The sequence below is a fragment of the Cydia amplana genome, chromosome 9 (genome assembly GCF_948474715.1).
Source record: "Cydia amplana chromosome 9, ilCydAmpl1.1, whole genome shotgun sequence".
NCBI classification, from domain to species: Eukaryota; Metazoa; Arthropoda; class Insecta; order Lepidoptera; family Tortricidae; genus Cydia; species Cydia amplana.
The window spans coordinates 11,116,711-11,132,916 of NC_086077.1; the positions used below are offsets into that span (position 1 = coordinate 11,116,711).

At 37.9% G+C, this 16,206-nt stretch overlaps 1 protein-coding gene across 2 annotated transcripts in view; it reads left to right on the plus strand.

Annotated features, from left to right (window-relative positions):
* Positions 1–6,041, plus strand: part of LOC134651144 (uncharacterized) — a 59,936-nt gene extending 53,895 nt beyond the window's left edge. The window contains exons 4-7 of one of the 2 annotated variants that reach the window (XM_063506176.1): positions 178–320; positions 3,217–3,314; positions 3,827–3,992; positions 5,788–6,041. In XM_063506176.1, the coding sequence (XP_063362246.1) occupies positions 178–320; positions 3,217–3,314; positions 3,827–3,992; positions 5,788–5,894 (514 nt within the window). In that variant the 3' untranslated portion in view covers positions 5,895–6,041. Of the gene's footprint in view, positions 1–177; positions 321–3,216; positions 3,315–3,826; positions 3,993–4,789; positions 4,956–5,787 lie in introns of both variants that reach the window. The other variant, XM_063506175.1, reaches the window with a different exon arrangement.
* Positions 6,042–16,206: the final 10,165 nt, after the last annotated feature.

Genomic DNA, 16,206 nt, shown 5'->3' on the forward strand with positions numbered 1-16,206 from the left:
CTTTTGTTATATTATCAAAATTACCTATTGATATTGATCAATGCGAAAATAATGTCTTACTTACATGCCTAAATACGTACCTAAGCATAATAAGAACTACTTCTCGGGCGGAGTGGCAGTGGTAAAACATAGTACCTACTACTAAGAGCCTTACATATTTTCCGTATGTAATTTCAGATTGCACATGGCGCGGTCCACGGTAGCTCTGTTCATCGTGGCGTTCTTCTCGCTGTTCGTGGCGTTCTGGACCGGCGTCGTCGGCTGCTGGAAGCGCAGCCCGGGCAACATCACCGCTACCGCTATATTGATGCTTGTCACTTGTAAGTTGACCATCTCCTTATAGCTAGAAGGGATAGTAGAACAAAAAAAAGTAGAAAACGGAGCCATCCACGGGTCATTCTCTGTTCATTCTTGGCTTACGTAGCCTAATATTTCTGGCTTAGCAACTCATGAAGTGTCAAATAATTTAACATGTCACATGTCACGGCTTATAGTCGATTGACATATGTATGTACCTAGCACAATTTGGCAATGTAACCGCTTAGTCGTTCATAACCAATGTACCACCATGGCCCAGATTGCTCAAGACGTAAATCACTAATGAGTTGACAGACGTTATACCTAATGTATGACATACAGCGTGAGAAGCTAACCTATGAATGACAAAGTGTGACGTATTACAATTTAACGGACATTTTGGACACCGTTAGCGACAAACGCCCTGCGTTCGAACCCTGATGGTAAGGGATATTTTTGTGATGACACAGAATAAATAATAGTACTAAGTACAGAAGACTCGCTCTCTAACAAAACGCGTCTGTTACGATCAGCACAGATATGGCCGCTAGGTGGCGACAGCGCCACGCGCGGCTTATGGCTTTCCCCAAAATTGGGGCCGAACGGATGTACTTTTAGCTACCTGTAGCAAAGCGACGAAATCGCGGAGTGAGATACGCCTGGTGATGAGCACGGAGCACGGATATTTGTTCGAAGCTATCAATGTAGAAGATCACAGCATCAGCGATCCTAAAGGCTTCGTCTCACAGGCGCGTTTTCCGGACGGGGCGTGAGCGGGGCGCGCCGCTTTTACATATAAAACGCTCACGCGCCGCTCACGCCCGCCCGGAATACGCGCCTGTGTGACGAAGCCTTTATAGACATTTATATGATAGATAGAGACCTTCTATGATATTAGAATTGTAATTTTAACAAATTATGATGTGTTATCGTCACTAAAGTCATTGGTGGATAAATTGGTTGGACATACTTGCCTCTTCCATATAATACACTTAGAAACTCTGCATGCACAGCCTAGAAACTTGCTTTCTGCTGGTATATTAATTGAGTTTTATTCTCTGGTGATTAAACGGAAATGAAACTCATGCTGTATCCGATAGACACCTATATTTATTTCAGTTTAATCGCGTAAGCCTTGACTTAATTACATATGAAAGTTCTCAGGTCTTTTAACGAGTTTATTGGATTAGATAGGTTCAATTTCTGCTTTCTCATTTTAATTTGAATAATAAATTTCTAATTTTAAATTAAACTACATAGATCACATTCGCAATCATTTATTTATGAAAAAAGTCTAGTATCTCTTACTGTTTACTTTACACATGTCTTCTTGATTCTTAATGTACATGTAATAATTATGTATGTTAAAAAATCGCGGTAATTGTAACGGTGTCTACTTGTGCGCATATTCAGAGATGTACAAAATGGTTTTAAAAAAGCATTTAAATACAAAATGCAAAATACTTTTCAGATTTACTATTTCAAATGCAAAATACCAAATAGTTTTGCGTTTTGTATTTCAAATGCTAAATGCAAAATAGGTATTTTCAAAATACTTTTTCTAAATAAAATACCTTTTGAAATCTCGGATATTTTTATTTATTTTAGGTATTTATCATGAGAAATAGAGACACAATTCCGAGCCGAACAAAAACGTCTAATAACATGGCACCTTATGCATGACATTTTGGTCATAATAACCGGTTTAGACTCTCGCGCGAGCCACGAGACGAGGCGCGAGCCGCGCCACGAGACGCGAGTGTAAGCGGTGGGCTCGCGACTCGTCTCGTGGCTCGCAAGCTCGTCGAGCTAATATAATTTAAACACTAACGGCACGGCATAAGGTTTATAACCAATTGACAAGCCGAAGCCGAGTGTGTCGAGGCGAGCCACGAGACGCGCCGCGAGCCGAGCCGCGAGTCTAAACGGCTATAAGGCGCAGGCGCGCACTCTGACCAAAGAAGAAAAAAAACCGGCCAAGTGCGAGTCGAACTCGCGCACGGAGGGTTCCGCACCATCAACAAAAAATAGAGCAAAACAAGCAAAAAAACGGTCACCCATCCAAGTACTGTCCCCGCCCGACGTTGCTTAACTTCGGTCAAAAATCACGTTTGTTGTATGGGAGCCCCACTTAAATCTTTCTTTTATTCTGTTTTTAGTATTTGTTGTTATAGCGGCAACAGAAATACATCATCTGTGAAAATTTCAACTGTCTAGCTATCACGGTTCGTGAGATACAGCCTGGTGACAGACGGACGGACGGACGGACGGACAGCGAAGTCTTAGTAATAGGGTCCCGTTTTTACCTTTTGGGTACGGAACCCTAAAAAGGGCGCGCATGGCTAGCAGGCGCCTCTATCGGTCAAATTCGGCAATACAAGCGTCATTCGTTCATTTCATTTTGTTTGACTGGTAATGTTGGCTAAACTTAATCGCAAAGTATTTTGCATTTTGAAATGAATATTAAAAATGCAAAATACATCTCGAAAAGTATTTCAAATAAAATACAAAATGTTTTTTACTAAAAGGCATTTAAATGCAAAATACAAAATAGGTATTTTGCATTTTGTATTTGCATTTTAAATAGAAGTATTTCAAATAAATCGCATCTCTGCGCATATTCAATATGGATTGTGATGATCTTGAATAATTTTCTCTCTCTTCTTGCCGATTTTGGCCACAGCGACTGCATTAAATTCCTTAGGTGCGCCCTCATGGGCCTCATGTGACTGCAGTAGCCAATCTTCGTCTGCATGATCGTCCACACCGAGGCCATGGCAAGACTCCGCCTACGTAGTGATAGGTTAAGGCTGTAGGTAGTGTAGGTGTTCAGGCTTTCAGGGCATCTCGCTTATTGTCAAGGTCTACTCTCTTAACTTTCTGTAATAAACATATATGTAAAGTACATTGTTGTTGCAGGTTTACTAGCGGCTGGCGCGATGGCGTTATGGCACGGTGTCGAGTTCTACGAGAAGGAGAAGGTCGTCGGCGAGGAGTACTACCAGCAGTGGCCCAACGTAAGCCTTATTACTTTTGCTGCGGTTTTAAGTTCAAGTATTACAAGAGTTGAAACAGGTGGGGTGTAATACAGCTGAAACTTGTTTTCAAGCAGAACACAGTGCATCAGCTCCTTCATTTACTATTTCACCCTTGAATTTACGAAATGTCTACTTTTAGTACTAAAATTAAGGACATCAAGACGGAAATCTTCACGGATATTGCCATCAGAAGGCAAAAGGCTGTGCAAATATTCGTGTAGCCACTTGTAAAGTTGACCACAGGCAGAATCTGAATAATTTGAAGAGGTCTATTAGCAATTCTAATTTCTATGGACCAAGTACATATTAAATACCTACCTACTTGTATTTGTACTGCACTCGGTTTATTACGAGGACTATCAATATGACCAACCAATGAGTTTCAGTGTTGGGTTCGAATCCCAACCAATTAATTGATGTGGTATATTCGTTTTCCTTAAACCGTTGGCAGGTCCTCTAGCCTTAGTTTAATTCTAACCGACCCGCAACAGGTGCTAAAAGACAACTCCTCAATATGGTACGACTGGTCGTACATCCTGGCGTGGCTGGCTGTGGGCGTATCCTTCGGCGCGTCCGTTCTTTTCTTCTCGGCCGCCATTTGCCTGAGCAAGGAGAAGCAGCGCGAGCAGCAGAATAACGTGCAGTACATAATGCCAGGTCAGCCGCCATTGCCGCCATTTTGCGTCGGCCATCTTGACGGTTACTAACGCTTGGCGGTTACGGAGTTTCGTTTCAGGATGTTTATCCTGGAGTTTTATCTTATATTTATTTATATGTTTATCCGGGACAGTTAATTGTTTCTATTGGCTATTTGTAAATATACTTGATACTGTGACGTTCTCGTTTAAATCTATATAACACTTTGTCAGTTGTCAATAGGGATTACCCTAGTGTGAAACATTAATTGACAATTGATAAAGTTCACACGTTGCTTGAGATCGACACAAATATTTGTATTATGAGTTTCTTTAAATATTTCTGGTCCATTAAATCGTCTTGTCCCGGTAATGTTAGTATAAGAACCTATGTAAACTAACAAAATGCTTTTTCTTTCTTTACATGTATCTATGAAACTTGGCTACTGCGTATAACGGACGGAAACGACCATTAATTGCATTATAAATAATTGCGCTATTTCTTAATATCTGGTTTACGCCAAACGCAATACTAACACGCTTACGAACAAACGGGATTAACACACGGTGTTGTAAATAATTTGACGTAACATTGACTAAACTCCTTCAAACTCTTCAACAAATGTACATAAACTTGACTGACTCTGAATTCTAACCACACCGTTCAATTACTACAAACTCTTATGATGTTGGACACATCTCTCACACACATAAAACCTTAATCGTGTCAAACACAAACGCGAACACATCTAAACACGACCAACTTTACACAAAAACAAATGACAAACGCATAACTCGACACGCACTGCGCTAAACCAGATATTGCGAGATAACGCTCGCGTGTGGTACGACTGGTCGTACATGGTCGCGTGGTGCGGCGTGGGGCTCTCGCTGCTGTCCGCCATCTTGTTCTCGTCGGCCGCCATTTGCTTGCGCGGCGAGCGCGAGAGGGAGGAGGCGCTTAACATGCAGTATCTCATGCCGGGTAACGCTTCTCATTTAAGTTTAAGTCATCAAGGCTGCCTTTTCACTAGAGATGTGATGAGCGTCCCATGATTATCTACGTGTCTGTTCATCTTTGGTAAAAAAGCAGCCTGTCACGAAACAAGTGTATATTTCACTGTCTTGTAATAAAACATGCATTAAGAGACGCTGAACGTGCAGCACAAGAAACATGACTGGTTGGCCGTGCACACAGCCATTGGATTATACTTACGGGTTATATTAGGGTTCCTTCGACACACTGCAGCGGGGCGGTAGCGCGGCGCGTGCCTCTGTATTGTATCGAGCAATCCCCACCCAGCCCAGTGCGAGCAGATCAAGAGCGAGTAGAGCTTTCTTTGTTTTAGGGATTTTATTGTCGTTAGTCGAAATGCTAGTGTATTTTGGTGGGCGGAATGTTCAGTAGCCTTATTATTGACAACATTATGATCATATAATATGTTTTAGTCCGTCGGACGGTCAATTACTATTGTTAGTAAACAACAATATGCTATGCCGTCGAAAAAGTGGTGTTACGAGACAGAGAAATATACCTACATTAATAACCATCATAATAAAAATCTAATTTATATCATTAGGTATACATCAAGACACAAACACAGGAACTCTGTTGTAAATATTTTTTCAGTCTAAACCATGGTCCAATTTTGCTTCGGGTTCGCTTGGTGGATATCGGTATCTTTAGACAACATATGTTTTATTGAATTTTTGCTCCATTGAATGTCACAGAACTAAAGTTTCCTAAGTTTATTTCAACAAAATAGTCCTAACGTATATATTTACAACACTCTAAGCGGTACCATGTGATATTTCAGTGTACCCACAAAAGCAGCAGTACGCGTACGCGGGCTACCCGCCGCCGCAGGCGTACCCCGCCGGCCCCTACTACCACGGCTCGCAGTACGGGCCCTACAACTACTGAGCATGCGACCAGATGAGGGAACTAGTGGCGGCGCACTTCAGCAACGCGCCCGCCCCGCAGGCGCCCGCGCGCAACCTCGAGCGCCACGACTCGCTCCTCACCTTCAACTCCCACCGCCGCCTCCGCCCCGCCCGCGCCAAGCTCGGCGACCGCCGCGTCTACCGCCCCGTGCGCCGGCACACGCTGTCCCGCATCGACGAGACGCCGCCGCAGACCCACAGGCCGCGGTCCAAGAGCCTCCAGCATTCCACTGATTTCTCCTCGACGCGGCCGATCTTGCGATCCCGCTCGAACATATCGGCCGACACGAGCAGGAGCGTCCCCGTCTGCAACGAGAGCCACGAGATCGAGAATCAGAACGAGTGCCACAGCCCGCAGTACGCGGAGCCGAAGGGCTACGACTCCGCCTCGTCGTACGACCGGCCGGTGTCGATGAGCGACCTGCCTATCATGGTGCCCGTGGACCCGGCCACCGGGGCCTACATCCCGTACCCGGAGTACTCGTACTACAACGACGACGGGCGCGGCCGCTGGTGGAAGTACAACAGGCGAGTCGGGCGGACGTCTGCGAAACACAGTAATTTGTATCTAGCGTTCATGTACTGACGCGCGGGCGAAGGAGCGACGTTACGAGTTTCGACGAATGCCGTCATAGTATAGCGACCCCACCCATGGTTTTTCGATAAGTCTCCCTCTCGAAGCAATCGTAAATCTTCCGATGGGTGGCCCGAATCTGGTTGAAAAGTGATAAATCTGTTACTATTGGCACAATTTATTTTGGCCGATGGAGGAGTTTGATTCGGGCTCGATCCTCCGCGCGGGACTGATTTCGACGTCGATAGAATTTTACTAGTTAGGAGTTATTTTATTTGACTGACATTTTCGTCTGTGGACGTCGAGACGCGATCCCGTCCGGAGGTGCCTGATAGTTCATTCTGTAAGTTCAATTCGTTTGGAAACTCCCGGCCTCTGAGCACGGCTTTTCGAAACTCCGACACAACTGGTCTCTTCAAAACGCGATGTGATGTTACTTCGAACAAACGTCTCTGTTACGAATTTAGTTAATAACGATATTTTACAAGGTGTACTTATTCGAAAATAGTTTAGTAAGAAGTGTCACCACTCCGCCATAAGTGTGTCGACGCAAACAAATGTAGAGGTAGGATCAGTAATAAGCGATTCAGAATTTGTTTTGTAAAGGATAATACAAAGAACAAATTCTATATATTGGAATAGTGTGCCTTAAGATTATGACGTCAATGCTCATTTATATTGAAAATTAGAATAAACTAGTAACTGGTAATAGATAATTTTGTTCAATATATTAATTGTATTATACGAGTAGATATCTACTTATTATAATTATAAATAAAAGGCAACACAAGGTAATTCTGGATTATTTTGAAGTTTTTATAATGAATTAAATTAATATTCCTTCATGTATTATAGGTATTTGGATGATTGTGTACCATTTGGTATGAGTGAAACGTGACTGAGGATCCCGATCCATCCTGTGGAGTCAGTTGCAAAATATTTACTCTTCTAACTTATTCAAATAATACATCGCATCGCCTCTATTGTTAGTGCAATAGAGTCGAAGTTAGCACATTTTTGAGTAAGCTACAAACTTAGATATTTTGAAGCTGACTGTACCTAGTCGTCGTCAATAATTTCAAAGCTTACAATTTTCCACATAAACAATTGTTAGCTATTTTTGGTAAATTATTGCGCTTTTTTTATTGACGCTGACTGTGATCTATGTAAGTGATTTTTCTAAGCGTTTCTGGTAATTTTAATGTATTTAAATAACGGTTGTCAAATAGCAAAGGTACTGGACCAACTAGTTAAGACGCAAACGTGTAAATTAATTTAGGATAGGTCGTTTTACGAGAGTAGAGATTTCTAGAATTATATTACATTCGATAATTGATATTACATGTATTTAAAATTTCCAAATTAAATTTTTAATGAAATATCCCTTGTTTAATTTCTAACACTGCGGCCTTTAACAAAGGACTTAGGTACTTACCAAAATCTGACAATCATGTTAATGAACGTCAGTTCATTATACAGCGTGTAAATACAATACGGGCGAATATTTAAACGGTAGTTAGTATATAGGCCCTAACAAGTATATTGAGATAAATTTTGTTCAGAAATACAATGAAAATATTAGGTAGGTAACCATACAAAATAATTCGGCCCGCAATGTAAAGCAATTTAACACAAAAGTTACACGATACGAGCTTATTAAAGTAACTGTCGAGGTTTGTTACTGTAAAATAACAATGCAAAGTAAGTACTATAAAAATCTCGTATCTCGTAATCAGGGCTTTAAATACCGTTAAAAAGTTGGTATCGTTACCACAAGGTGACAGATTTAACGTTAAGTTGTAACTAACGTTAGACCAGGTACCGTTAGTTATACTACTCTTTACCGGTAACAAAATGGTAACGTTAGCAGCTGTCAATTTGAGCTAACGTTAAGTCAAAGGTATCGATACACCATTGTTAACGTTAGTAGGTAACGTTAACAGCTGCTTATTTACCGTTTGATTAACTGATAGGTGCCATCATCGTTGACAATCGAGCGAATGTTCATTCGATCTCAAGCAGAGATGGGCAATTTTAATAACAAAACTTTCGTGAGACAAAGACATTAAATGGAGATGGGCATTTCGTAATTGATTCCTGGTTCCACGATTACTCGAAATTACTTTGTAATCTGATTACCGATTCCCAGATTACTTTGTAATCTAACAATACCGAATTACTAATAGTGGAGTCAATATAAAGTTAAAGTTACATTAATTGCACAGTAAAATGTTTCTACACGGGTGAATTATATATCATATTGAATACCCGTCTGCGAATTAACAACTTGATATCTGTTCCCGTTTTTGAGAAATAACATTTTTTTTATTTTATATTTTATACTACCTAAACAGTAATTTCTAACTAGAATTTTTTTGAAGAATGGGCTATGAAGCTTACACGACTACACGGTCAGAATTTCTCCCGACAATAATATTAATTATAGATTTAATGAAAAAAACAATAATTTTGTAAGTTTTCCATGACCGAGAATATTCCACACTGAGAGAAAAGTTTACTATTGTGGTTAATTTAATAGTATTTGTTTCGATCATGTTTAATTTATCTGCCCGAGGAACTGCTATATTCGCAGAATAGCAGCATGATTTTGGAAACAAACAGCAAATAATGTTCAACACAATTAATGGACACTTCTAGTTTTTTGGCAGTACATAACTGTACAAGTTATTGAAGACTACATACTTATTTTTGTCGCAATAATTAAATCAATTTCCAGCATAAAAAGTCAATGAAGTATGCTGTATTTCCAGGCTTCCACAGAGGCCAAGTCAAACTTTGTTTAAGATGTCAAAAAGATATCATTTTGTTATCATTCGCCCAACCGTCTCGCTCGCACCAATACATATTTCATCTAGTACGAGTGAAATGCACGCGCGAATGATATAAAATGACATCTTTTATAACAAAGTTCGAATTAGCATCAAGGTATATTAGGAAAATATACCTTATGACTTATGGCATTGCGTTAAGGTTTAATAATTCAATGCATAAAGTGTCTGTGTTTATGTGAAAAATGATAGGTGTCAATTTTTATATCTATTCACAAAACGTTTAGAATACAGGATGCACAGTCAGATATAAATAGACCCTTGAAGTCTTACAACTATCTATGATACTGGATCTCAAGCTTATTTGGTTAGTAAGTACCGTTCACCAAGTTATACTTCGAATAGCCACCCGGACAAATTCCAAAGCTAATTTCGAATTTTAAAATTTGACAATTCACGAGAAGAGTAACGTAACGTCAAAGGATATGTTTGTCCCTTTTCAACGATCCTGTCATCCGATGCTTGAGTAGCATAGATGGTAGTATTTCTATAGATGTGGCCTACCGCGTGCCCCCGTAAGGGATAGACATAGATGACGTCACAAACCCGGGGATACCATATAGTTAAAAATTACCCCAATATTATCAAATATTGGGTAATTCTAATCACGTTCGCGAGTTGTTCGCCTACGTAAGACGCAGCGATAAATAAAATATCAATGGGCCAATTTTCTTTTTTATTTATTTATTTAGAAAACAAACAGCCTTTTACAAATAAGTCTTACAAAAATGACTAAAAATAGGCCTAAAGTTTCATACGTTACTAAGTTGACTATTACAATGAAAAGTAAATAGGTTACTTAATTATAAATTACCCGTAGGTATAGTTGTGAGTACAACACGCAAATAAAGTAAGAAAACAATGCAAAATATTTACTTGAAACAATTTTTCAATTACTAGTAAACAAAATATGCCGAACTTTGTTCTTGAAAACGGACAAACTATGAACAAAAATGTCTATATCATTAAGCGATTCATTATACATATTATAAGTACGCATAAAGAAAGAATTTTTAGCATACTGTGTGCCACAGGAAGAAATAGAAAAGGTAGGTTTTCGTAATATGCTTTGAGCATATTCGGCAGTTTTGCGTCGGTGCCCAGTTTCTCCTTCCGGTTGCTAAAATCCATTTAGCACGCGTGCCTGCATCTTGTGGAAATCTGGAGGTAATAAACGAAATATTCATTTTGTAATCTGTCACTCTTATTGCAAAATTAAGAATTAGTGCCTGCAGCATATCAATTAGATTCTCTGAGTCGTGGCAAAACCCCCTATAACGTTAGAAAGAATCCGTAATGCTTAAATAAATATAATTTACATTCTAATTTAAACACAGTTCAATTTTATTGTTCGTATATGTCCAGTTCTGCAGCAAAATTATTTATAAAAATGTTATTAAAATACAAAATACCCGAATTTTGGGGTAATTGTATGCATCACGGGCTGGTATCCCTCGAATAATAGCAATGCGACTAAATTGAATACACGTTATTAAAAGGGTGACGGCTTACTGTCAATATGCGTACGTAATTTGGTCGGTTAATTCATCAGGAAATATTTATAGGTTAATTTTTTTACCCGAGTTATTATTTACTGTAAATGCTTTTTCTACTCAGATTTTAATTGATATAGATTGTAGGATGCTGTTACTAAGCATGATAATGTGATCGAAGTATAAAATACTGTATTTACCTGTGAAACGTTACGTTGTCCTGTTTTTGCCGCCAGTCACTTGTACAGCGCAAAACTGAGCAATTCACCATATTTGTTGAATTGTTAAGTACCTACTACATGCACACGAAACACTGATTTCAATATTTTTCCTGATAATCTTTGCACTGTTCATATGTTTCACACCAATTTGACGTTTACGCATTGTTTGTATCCCACCATAAACTACGGTGGGGAATAAAAAAATATGAGACTGTGACAAAGACAAACAATAATAGCGCTTTCTCTGCTACTTCTAGTGAAAGATACATAAGACTATCCCGTTCTGTCAGTTATCCCCACCACTCATGCCATGCCCTCGTTGAGTAGAGAAACTAAAAGAAGCAAATATCAGCAATTCGTAACGCTTAGTTTTTGTTAGCGATAGCGCATCGCGACATGAGAACTAGTATGAGCCTGGCCCTCGATTACGTATAATTGCAAGGAAACTTGGGATCAAGTTATCTTAGTCAATTTAGAGCAGTTGGAAATCAACTCATTGTGAAATTTTTGAACGTTTTCAAATAATTTGTTGGATTAAGTAGTAAAAGTGTTACAGTATGTTATATATTTGTGATCTACTCACAAGGCCCTTTCATTTGGTACCCCACATGGTATGTTTAAAAGAAAAATGGTAAAAACTTTGCATCACAGTAACTACCCTCACCACTTTCGCGCTTGTCATCTCATATATTTGTGTTCAGGATATTATACTGAATGCACTGATACCAAATATACTCATATCCGAGACGACATGAGCGTAAATTTTTCTAGAAGACTTTTCGAGAAAAGGCCAGGCTACAATATCTTTACAGGTTGATTGATACTGAGTGTATTAACACCATGTTCACCCATATCCAAGACGATATGAACGAAAAGTAACCTAAAGCCACCCTACTAGGGTTTGAGATCCGGATATCCGGATATCCGAAATATCCGGATATCCGTCAAATATAAGATCCGGATCCAACGTCTCATAGGATCCGGATATTTCGGATCTCACGGATCCGTTAAATATTGCATTGGTCGCGTTATTGGTACGCGATAACGTCATAAAATAAATACAAATATTGCTTAAACTAAACAGTAGTAACAGTAACAGTATTAAAACGAGCTACCTGCATGCCTCCTGACTGGAATAAGGATAAATATTTGTATGTTTTAAAGTAATTGTTATCAGGTTTTCGCTAAGTCGCCTTTGGGTCGTCTACTTGGAACATCATTAGTGCTTGTGCGTGTTGTTGGGCTTTTTCTAAAATAAATATCGAAAACCCGATTCTTTCAAATCTGGACATCCTTGGGCTCATTCTACTCAGAATCGACAGCACTCTCCATCCTACCATTAAAAAAAGATGTCCCAAAATGTCCATTCCATTACGTCACGTTTTTAGTATGAGAAAAATTTTCACTTGTATGTAACGTGATGTAGTGGAATGTACAATTTTCATACAAAATTTTGGGACAATTTTTTTATCACCAGGATTGAATATGCTAGTGATTCTGAGTTGAAAGAACCCAAAAACACCAGGATCTGGGAGAATCGGGTTTTCAATATTTATTTTAGAAAACGCCCTGTTATCAGTGACTTTTTTGTGTTATCGTGTACCGATCCCAGTCTTCTGTTAACATAAATAACATGTGCTTGATGTGCTGCTGAGTAACTAATATTGATATTTTTTTCTCGTTATTAAGAAGCTGTAGCCCAAATTTCTTAATTTCCCGAAACTTTTGTAGTAATTTTACATTATTTTGCAGTAATTAACTGGATTTATACTTATATACCTATAATGGAAGATTGTTGTAATGGGGACTGAATAAATGAGTTAGATACTTTTTCTAAGTCATTTTTCTCAGTCGAACGACTGAAGGTATAGCTATTTTACCAAGGTAAAGGAAGTACGTTTTTTAATAGTATAAATTATACCACATCACACCGGTATAAAATAATAAAAGTACATAAATGTAACTTTTCTCCATTTTCTATTTTGTGAGCTTATAATGGCAAATTTAAGAAAAAACGCCGAAGTTAAAGCGGTGTTTTTAGGCACCTTTAGAATTAAATCTTCTGATATATAGAAATAAATTTGCTTTAATTACTTCATTTTTGGCGTTTTCGGTTACAAATCGACTACGGCCTCCTAAAAAAAATGCATAATATTATTAATAGGAATACCTAATTAAGACTACATTGAATATCTTATTATACATATTTATATCGTTTTGTGATAATAATAATAATTATTAATAATTGTAATTAACTAAAATATGAACATTTTACATTTTACTAGCTGTTCCTTGTATGTAAGTTGTAAATTTCGTCACCTTTCTTGATACAGATCCGTATTATCCGAATTATCCGGATATCCGGATCCGTCAAATTTTAATATCCGAAATATCCGGATCCGAAATATTTACGGATCTTGCAAACCCTACACCCTACCAACATTTTCGTAACAATGAGAGATTACACTGATTTAAACTTTCACGATTTTTATACATTATTAAATTATACAACGATACGCGATTAAGTCCCGTTGTATAATTTAATAATGAGAGATTATTTCTTGGAAATAATGTTGTAATATAAACTCCTTGTAGAGCACCTACCTGCGAAGAGATCGTGCTGTCAAAGTTGTTAATGATTTAATATAATATTGTTAGTTAACTAAGCAAGCAGTAACATCAATAAATAGGTGTCTCATTTAATATAATCCGACTAAATTACATTTCAGCAACACCTCCATATTTCACTAAAAAAATCAAGACATTATCCAACCTATATAATCTTGACGTATATTATATCAAAGCGCCTGTACCTAATATAAACCGACCAAGTAACGAATTAGCTATACCATCATATTTAACAAACTAATTTATGACGTTTTGCAACCTTCTTATTTTGGCAAATATATTCCGACACAGCCGGGTGGTATTTTATCTGTCCAATCTCGGTCCATTGTGTATTTGCGTCTCACATTTTGCTTAATGAGAGAGTGAGACGCAATGCATATTGGACAAAGATCTTAAACAAGTAGAATACCACTTCTTTCATTTGATAAACATAAAGAATAATGACAAAAGACTATGAACTCTAACTACTAGAATTAAAGTTGAGTTTTACTAACGTACATAATTATCTTTAATGTATTTTGACTGATTCTGTTTCAATTTGACAGAAGCCCTGCCGTATTTATGGTCAATAAGGTCTACTGGCCTTAAAATTGTGTATGAAATTACAAGCAAATATCAGCTTAAAGAATGATAGTGTTAACCATGGACCTAGAATATTACGGACGGACTGTCACCTAAGACAAACTGTGACACTGCAATGGCGGACGGTTTGATAGTGTGCGTGTAGACGAGTGTTACCATGTCACACAAATTCTCCCCTAATGGTGAAACAATTATTTTTAATATCGTCCTTGTTTTCAAATAAAAAAAATAGGACAGTTTTACGTTAGACAATAAAAAAGGTGTGTACGTATACGTATCTGATTTTATAGGTCTTGAAAATGCGCAATATTGCACAATTACTTTGTGCAAACATTATTTTCAATACCTAATGATATTTAGCATCGTAATGAAATCAGTTCGTCATGTTTTTTAGGGTTCCGTAGCCAAATGGCAAAAAACGGAACCCTTATAGATTCGTCATGTCTGTCTGTCTGTCTGTCTGTCCGTCTGTCCGTGTATGTCACAGTCACTTTTCTCCGAAACTATAAGAACTATACTGTTGAAACTTGGTAAGTAGATGTATTCTGTGAACCGCATTAAGATTTTCACACAAAAATAAAAAAAAAAACAATAAATTTTTGGGGTTCCCTATACTTAGAACTGAAACTCAAAATTTTTTTTTTCGTCAAACCTATACGTGTGGGGTATCTATGGATAGGTCTTCAAAAATGATATTGAGGTTTCTAATATCATTTTTTCTAAACTGAATAGTTTGCGCGAGAGACACTTCCAAAGTGGTAAAATGTGTGTCCAAAAAATATATGATGTACATTACCGTGTAAACTTCCACCGAAAATTGGTTTGAACGAGATCTAGTAAGTAGTTTTTTTTAATACGTCATAAATCGCCTAAATACGGAACCCTTCATGGGCGAGTCCGACTCGCACTTGGCCGCTTTTTAATTTATACATTTAACTTGAAACATATCTGGTTTTCAACAAAAAAATTATAATACATAACAAACAAACGTTAAGTATCGCTCCTTAGTATCGGGTAATTACCATACCGACCTAGTTTGAAATCAGGGATCGGAACCGGTTTTTTGCAAAAACATAGAAATAACCATATTTTTCGAATTATTTTATACTCGAAATGTAGCACTCAGTTGTGTTTGTAGGTTACGACTTCGTATTATTAGATTGCACAATTAGAAATGAAGTAATTAGCAAAGAACGAAAAAATACCGTTTCCGTTCCCATACAAAAAATACCGGTATCCGATCCCTGTTTGAAATGCACAATCAATAATTTAATCATTTACCTAAATGATCTCTTAATACATAATGATTTAACCTGTCAAATCAAGAAGGGTATCAATTACCCTACTTTCGGGAAATTACCCTATTCATGTTACTGGTCACACTCCTGTTTTGCAGTTTGATAATTTATAAACAACAATTATCGTGATTTTACGTACTAATTGATAAACTTAAGTATGAAAAGTTATTCCGTGACTTTTTTTCTTTCGATCGGTACAATTCTAGCAGGATTTAACTACGCATGCCGGCATATTTTATATTTTTCTTCGACATGTTTACTTCAATGACGTTTCGATTCGTCTGACGGCAAACTGGTGGATGTGGGCTGTCAATGTGTGTGTGTGTCACGCGTAAATACTTAGAAACTGGTGGATGTTGGAATCACAGTTCTGTTGTAAGCGAAACTCTGTCCGTAATATTATAGGTTCATGGTGTTAACGTTAGTTTGGTAACGTTAGTTTATAATGTGAATTGGGTAACGTTAACAAGCCCTGCAATAAAAAGTAAAATTACCGGTAAAATTAACGTTAACTAGCTAACGTTATAATAATGTTAAGTTATCAAGTATCGTTACCATTTACTACCGGTAATAAGGTATTTTTATGATTTTAACGTTAAGTAACGTTACTTTATAATGTGAATTGGTAACGTTAACAAGCCCTGCTC